The sequence below is a fragment of the Primulina tabacum genome, chromosome 8 (genome assembly GCF_025594145.1).
Source record: "Primulina tabacum isolate GXHZ01 chromosome 8, ASM2559414v2, whole genome shotgun sequence".
Taxonomy (NCBI): domain Eukaryota; kingdom Viridiplantae; phylum Streptophyta; class Magnoliopsida; order Lamiales; family Gesneriaceae; genus Primulina; species Primulina tabacum.
In genome coordinates this window covers 12,241,074-12,248,593 of record NC_134557.1, presented here as the reverse complement: position 1 = coordinate 12,248,593, position 7,520 = coordinate 12,241,074, and the positions used below count along the sequence as shown (strand labels likewise).

General features: G+C 37.0%; 1 protein-coding gene across 2 annotated transcripts; it reads left to right on the top strand.

The window, feature by feature from the left end:
* The first annotated feature begins 3,205 nt into the window (after positions 1 to 3,205).
* On the top strand, positions 3,206 to 7,520 carry LOC142553764 (uncharacterized). Of its 2 annotated transcripts, none has more exons than XM_075664248.1 (8): positions 3,206 to 3,439; positions 3,720 to 4,166; positions 4,323 to 4,375; positions 4,726 to 4,763; positions 5,214 to 5,532; positions 5,730 to 5,972; positions 6,166 to 6,470; positions 6,681 to 7,520. In XM_075664248.1, the coding sequence occupies exons 1-8, from the start codon at positions 3,418 to 3,420 to the stop codon at positions 7,279 to 7,281; spliced, it is 2,028 nt and encodes a 675-aa protein (XP_075520363.1). In that variant the 5' UTR covers positions 3,206 to 3,417; the 3' UTR covers positions 7,282 to 7,520. The 2 variants fall into 2 exon arrangements, with proteins under 2 accessions (XP_075520363.1, XP_075520364.1); XM_075664249.1 differs by having other exon boundaries at positions 3,210 to 3,435.

Sequence of the window (7,520 nt, the reverse complement as noted above, 5' to 3'; positions counted from 1 at the left end):
TATGAATACAGTACAATTTATAAACGTAACTCATCATGCAATTAATCTAGTTTTTTTCAAAATAATAAGTCTTTAAATCATAAAAGCAGTTAAACATGCACTGAAAATCCTCGTAAATCGAATATCATGAAGGCGTGCAGGTGATAGCAGTAAATCATTTAAAACATAAAAGCTAACAGACTTGAGGCTTGACGACTGAGCGGCAGAAGCTGGCGGTGGCACAACCTTATACAGGACCCTTGCTCTTATACCAACTGTAACGTCTACTAATTTAAATGCGGAAATATATATATATTTTTTAAAAGCTCATATTTTCGTAAATATCATTTAAATATTTTGCATGCATGCAACCCTACTGAAAAATACATCAATTAAAAATAAGCGTAAACATTTAACATTTTAAATAGTGCAGTCAAAATGGCCAACTCGACCAAAAGGAAATGCGTAAACGTAACGAGTAAAATTCCTAGAACCAGCAACGTAACATATCCAATGTATAAAATGTTCATGTCCTCTCAAAACTCATAAAAACATCATGTGCGGAAGAAATGTGGTCCTCGGGTCGTGCACGCACATCCAGTCCTGCCGACTCAAAGTTCGGCACCTCCAGTCCCCTCAAAAACATGCTCACCTGCATCACACACGCCAAGTGAGTCTAAAGACTCAACACACATGTATCAGAAATAACAAGTACATATACACAACACACAACGGTGAAAATATACTGTAATCAACATACCTTTCATGAACTTTAAAAGTGTAAATGTAAACATGTCATATAAGATCGTAACATATCAAAACAACTCATCATTATCATCATATCCTTATACATCATTCTTTTGGTGAATTCAGTTCATTAGTTGTGACTCTCGTACATCATTCATCATTTACGATGGATCCATCTACATAGAACCGTGGTACCTGGCGGATGTCGGACATCAGTGACAGTATTACCCATATACTGTGCCTAGGCCTCATCATCAGCATTTACATATACATCTTAAGCATTTACATATACTTCGATAGCCACAACTAATTCTCATCCTTCAAAACATCATCATGTTCATCACTTATCAAAATCATGCACATACGTAAATTTTCTTAAAACCAAGCACACAACGTATATTTTATAGATTCATAAAAATCATGGTCATGATGCATAAACATTTAAAAACATGATAAATTTGTACTCAGTGTGCTGCCAGGACAAAAATCTAGACTCGGGTGCAAAATGACAAATTTGCCCCTGGAAACTCAATTTGCCCATGGAAACCCAAAATGACCATTTTACTCCTGGACCTCTAAATTTTCACCTAAAGCTTACCAAACTCCTTAAAACATCCCAAAACATATTAAAAAGTGTTTCTTAGACGTAAACTCGAGCCCGCTACAAAACTTAACCGATTCATTTTAAAACTTGGACCGGAGTCCCGGTTTTAACCCGAATCGACCCGAACTTTAACCAAATTAATCCAAACTTAAACAATGCCTAAAATACATCATTCCAGCCCATAAACCTCACATTCTAGCATACTACAACCCACAAAAACGAGGCCACGCGCTGCTGGAATTTTCAGCAAGTGCCATGACTGAACCCTAATGCAACCAAGCTCCATTATCTCGCACCTAGCCCACGATCAAGCGGACCAGCCACTAACCAACCTCACTTAGACCACCTTAGGCTCCCTCTGTACCTGCTGAACCCACAGCTATACTCCCATGCAAGCCGCAACCCATCTTCAACCCCTAGTCCCCAAGAAAAGCACACCCGCGGCTACCCTTCATTCTCCCCGATCGATCGGCTTCAAGGGTGGCTCCAACAGTGTTTGAGCCATCCTCAGCCATGTCTCAGACCCATCAGGGTCTGGTCTAAGCCTTGGATTGGCTCTTGCACCGCCAGCCCCAAATCCTTGCACGCGATCTCCCCAAAACCCTAGCCGCCTAGGACACCAACTCTCGGCCCTCACCCCATACCTGCCCTCCATCGATTCCAGCCTAGTGACAAAATTACTCTCAACCATAAAACCTTCAGCAACAACCCTCGACAGCCCCCTTGCAACAACATTCAAGAAAAACGTGAGCAAACAACAAAAGATGCAATATTTTTCATGTAAAACTTCAACGAAACACACACATGCATGGATCGAAAATTTTACATGCTTTTACACAAACTTCACGCATAATATCAACGTATATGATGCACAAAGGAAGAACATATGTGCCTTGATGAATTATGCTCGTAAACTTGAAAGAATTTCAGGTCGGGGAGGCACCAGAGAAGCGGGGAAGGGCTTTTCACTTGAAAGTTTGAGAGCACCTTGAAGTGGATGCTGGTTTTTTGCACGTAAAAGTGCTGCTGCTCAAAAGGGGTGGACGGCTGATGAGTTCATTAGGTTTAGGGTGTGTTTGTCGTAATTAAATAATAAACAATAAGTTAATGGGCCCTTAATTGTATTTAAAAAGTTTTAAAAAGGGTGTTGAGCCCATTAAGCTTAAAAATAGGCCCATCAAGCCCAAAAACACTCCCGAAAAATATTTTGTTTTGGTAAGTTTTTGAAAATATTGCCCGAACCCTCAAAAAATCCCCTGTTTCGATAAAATTTGTGTATCGATTAAAAATACGTTCTGGCGAGTAAAAATAACCAACAAAGCCCATTTCTTGAAAATATAGTTAAAACACTTTAAATTAATAAATAAAAATTAAGCATGTAATAAAAATAATTATCCCGATAATTTCCCGGTCTCCGTTCCTCGATCGAGCATGAAATGCACTCTAAAAACCCTAATGCATGAACTTGTAAAATAATTGTGAAATGGATCCTATCATGCAATAATTATGCATTAAATGCATAAAATCAAATAAACACATCATTTAAATAAAACCATAGATTGCATGCATTCAAGTTACGTAAATTAAATTCATGAACTTTACAAGAATACTTTTTATCCACTTGTAGAGCCCAAAACCAATAATATTCAATTACAGACAGCCCTTTGAATAAATAAATTGTATTTTTAAAAATAAATCGGTTTAATCGATTATTAATAACAACAACCGAAATCGTACAAAATTGTCATATTTAACCGAATTTTCCAAAATTTAAAAACCGAATTTCTGAAATAAATCGGTTTTATGTGCTATTTCGACCCTATATTTTGTTTGACACCCAATTTTTAAAAAAACAATCTTCAAAAGAGAAAATAATAAAACCTTGCCAAATTCGCATATCGTTATCCAGCGAGCGGTCACCTTTGGACACTGGGACGGGCGTCGCTTACCTTCATTTTACTTGTCAAAACTCCAGATTTTCTTCCAGAATCAGCAACCGTTTTTCCTCCGATTAATGTTGGTTCTTCATGGAATATCTTCAGTGATCAGCGATTTTAATCGTATTTGTGCTTCGGACTTCTGATTTGATGAGTTTCCATGCCTTTGTAGGTAAAAGCAAACTGATTGTTGGTTCTTTTGGTTCCAAATTTTGTTGGCTATGTTTGTTTTACCATTGTTTCGTTTTCGGTTCAAGATTCGTGTTTCTTCAACGCAAAATTTCCTTTTTGCCCATTTAGTTTCTTTTATTTCTCAGTATTTTTAATTAGCATAATTTATGTACATTTCGATTTGTGGATATGAGTATAGCTTCATTTGCTTCTTTTTGTGTGTAAATAATAATGACTATGCGTCTGTCATCCAATATTTGAAGGACATTACTGTTTTGCAGATATTGTTATTTCACAACCTTGCACTTGTTTCCACAACAATATATTCACATTTAGTTCCGAAAGAAGCTTTCACAGTAAATCAGTAATAGACAATGATAGGCGATTGGCATCTTCGTTTTCTTGGAAAAGTATTACTAGCACTAAGAAAGTGGGTAAGAACATTAACTTTGGGAGAATTGAGGTACGCCGAGGTGGGCTGATCATTAAGGCTGTTGCTACCCTTGAGATAACCAATATAGCTCGTAAAAATGAAGAGTTGAAACGGTACCGGAACACGTTAAGGATGGATATTGATTCAATAAGGTCAAATGCTTATGCGTGTGAACCCCAAGCTTTTGGTGAAGACTCTACTCAGGTGGACGAGAGAAGGAGGTTGAGACGGAGTATAATTTCCAAAGCAAACAAAGGGAACACTCCTTGGAACAAAGGCAAGAAGCACAGTCCAGGTACTGATTGCTAGGCCCTGTAAATGTCTAAAATATTAATTGCATATTTTTGTGGAGTTTTTAGGTACTGATTGATAGCTCCTATAAATGTCTAAAATATTAATTCCATATTTTTGTGGAGTTTTCATTATTTAACAATGTATTTAATGTTTGCAGAAACCCTTCAGAGGATCAAAGAGAGAACCAGGATTGCCATGCAAGATCCCAAGGTGATGTCATTTTGGGAACAAAATATTTGCTACACGAAATTTCCTGAACAAAGAATTTTGATCATGTAATTTAAACAATGCAAATCTTTATAGTTAATTTACATTGGTTTTCCTGATTATATCTGTTTTGAAGTCCTTGTTCAATTCTAAAAGTTTCATCCCTGCCCTTGTGTTGATATGTTGAGCAAATGGTGTGTAGTTTTGTTGATGACCCTTGGTAATATAATTTGACTTTTTTCTATAACTTGTGCAATTAATTACATTTTTCGTAAAGTCAACATGTCACCATCAACCTTCAGTTCATGTTTAAGCTTTGAAACTGTAAATAGCTGATGGTTGTCGGTACGCAGATTAAAATGAAGCTGGTTAATTCGGGACACGCCCAAAGGTGAATAACTTCTTCAATTTGCTTCAATATTTTTTTCAACTCTAGCATTTAGCAGCTGCTCTTCTGTTGAATTATAAATCTGGAAGTTGTACAATAAAAGAGAGTAGCTTATTCAATGGAAATAACTATATGAATAGGTGGTTGGATTTAAAGCATCTATACCTTGTCTCCTCTTTTACCCGTCCTAAGTATGACTGAAAGATCTCCAATCCATGTTTTTTTGTTTGAACTGTCAGTGGAAACACTACCTGCTTTGGCATGGTTAGATGAATTTTTATAATTTTAGATTATTATATGTGAAAAAGAATAAATTGGTGTTATGACTGTAAGATAAAAACTTAAAATATGTGCTAACTATCAATGAATCTAAATAATAGCTTATTTGTTGTTTTCCAGTTGTTAGTGCACCCTTTTTTTACAGCATGTTGTTTCCTTCTTCTGTCTGCACAGTGAAGAAACTAGGATAAAAATTGGAGTGGGTGTTCGACTTGGGTGGGAAAGACGGCGTGAAAAATTGATACTGCAGGAGACATGCTACCATGAGTGGAAAAAGTTAATTGCAGCAGCTTCCAGAAAAGGCCTTCTTGGTGAGAAAGAATTGCAATGGGATTCATATAAGATTTTGAATAAGCAGCATGAGAAAGAATGGTACCAAAGTGTTGAACTTAGAAAAATTATGTCGAGACCCAAAGGAAGCAAAAGGGCCCCCAAGTCAGCTGAGCAGAAGAGGAAGATAGCTGCAGCCATCGCTGCAAAGTGGGCAGATCCTGTAAGAGCTTATTTTCATCCTTGAACAAAATATTTCCTGTTTTCAAGTCTTATTAATAATATGATGTCTTTTCATCTATAAAACTGACTTTTTGGTATCTTAATCTTGTAACCAGTGTAGTGTGAAGATGAAAATATTGTACCATTAAGACAATGATTACTTTGTTATTGACCTTACGTGAAAAATTGATGCTGCAGGAGACATGCTACTATGAGTGGAAAAAGTTAATTGCAGCAGCTTCCAAAAAAGGCCTTCTTGGTGAGGAAGAATTACAATGGGATTCATATAAGATTTTGAATAAGCAGCATGAGAAAGAATGGCACCAAAGTGTTGAACTTAGAAAAATTATGTCGAGACCCAAAGGAAGCAAAAGGGCACCCAAGCCAGCTGAGCAGAAGAGGAAGATAGCTGCAGCCATTGCTGCGAAGTGGGCAGATCCTGTAAGAGCTTATTTTCATCCTTGAACAAAATATTCTGTTTTCAAGTCTTATTAATAATATGATGTCTTCTCGTCTAAAAAACTGACTTCTTGGTTTTTTAATCTTCTAATCTGTGTAGTGTGAAGATGAAAATATTGTACCATTAAGACAATGGTTACTTTGTTATTGACCTTGTTGCGTTTAATGCTTATAGCAATACCGGTACCGGGTTTGCTATGGGCTGGCTAAATATCATGGGACACCTGAAGGGGTAGAAAGAAATCCTCGAAAAAAGCCAAGTATTGATGGGCAGACTCGAAAAACAAGTACAAGGAAGAAAATTGAGTCTGATGATCTTGCAAAGCATGAGACTAAGAACCAAATAATTAGACTGAAGAAAAGCAACACACCACTTTACAAGGATCCTCTTGCAAGTTCCAAATTGGAGATGCTAAAAAATATCAGGGAACAAAGAGATGCCGCGATAAACAAAAAAAGTGAAGCCATTTCTAGAGCAAAGTAAGTTTCCATTTACCATCAATGGACAAATAGTTCTGGTTAGACTTCTGGGGAAAATACCTCTCAATACATGTGAACATATATAATCACTTTTCTCTGGAGCATGCTTAGGTTATAATGCAGCATAAATTATCGAAATTCTATGCTTGAGTTGCTACCATAATCTGATAGCTAGTGTGATTTTCTGTCTTTGTTGTATGAATAATGCAGGTTACTGATTGCTGAAGCCGAGAAGGCTGCAACTGCCCTGGAAATAGCCGCCAAAAGTAGCACTCTTGCTCAGGCTTCCCTACTGGAAAGCAGGAAGTTAATCTCTGAGGCAATATCTTTCATCAAATTGATGGAGGACGAAGATCAAGTCCATTGTGATCTTTCAGAGTCTATAACCGAACCAGTACTTCAGCAGAGACACACAAATACTCAAATATTGTCATCAAGTGATGGTGACTCTGACGATTTAAGTTTCCACACGTATGCACTGTCAGATACAGTGAATGAAAATGCTACAAATTCATGTTATGGTGATTTGGTCAAAACCGGTGAAAAATCTTGCCAGACGAGTTCTGATGGTTTCCTTCCCCAAAAATCAATCAACAATGCGCATTGCACGAATGCAACAATGAATCTTGCTGATCCTAAACGAACTCCAAATGGGATTGCAAGTCACGAGAAGATTTCTTTATTGAACGGAGTAGAGAAAAACATACAATCTGGTAAAGCTGAAGGTCCTCAGAAACAAGTGAATAAAACCAAGATATGGATGTGTGGGAGGCTGGTTGAGGTTGAGGTTGAGGTTGAGGAGCAAACGTAGTCAGTGCATTTAGTTTCGTAGATATAATTATGAAGCTTAGAGTATATAATCAACATATGGTTGTATCAAAATTCCTACATAGTTTACGGACTCCACAAATTTTTCAGGTCACAACGGCCTCGACTTGATTTAGATTTTTTGTCCAAGCACTTCCAGCTAGCTTTTAGAGATCATTTGTAAAAGTTTTGAAATATATTATCTATTATATCTATAAATATGTGACTTTATATATGAATTTT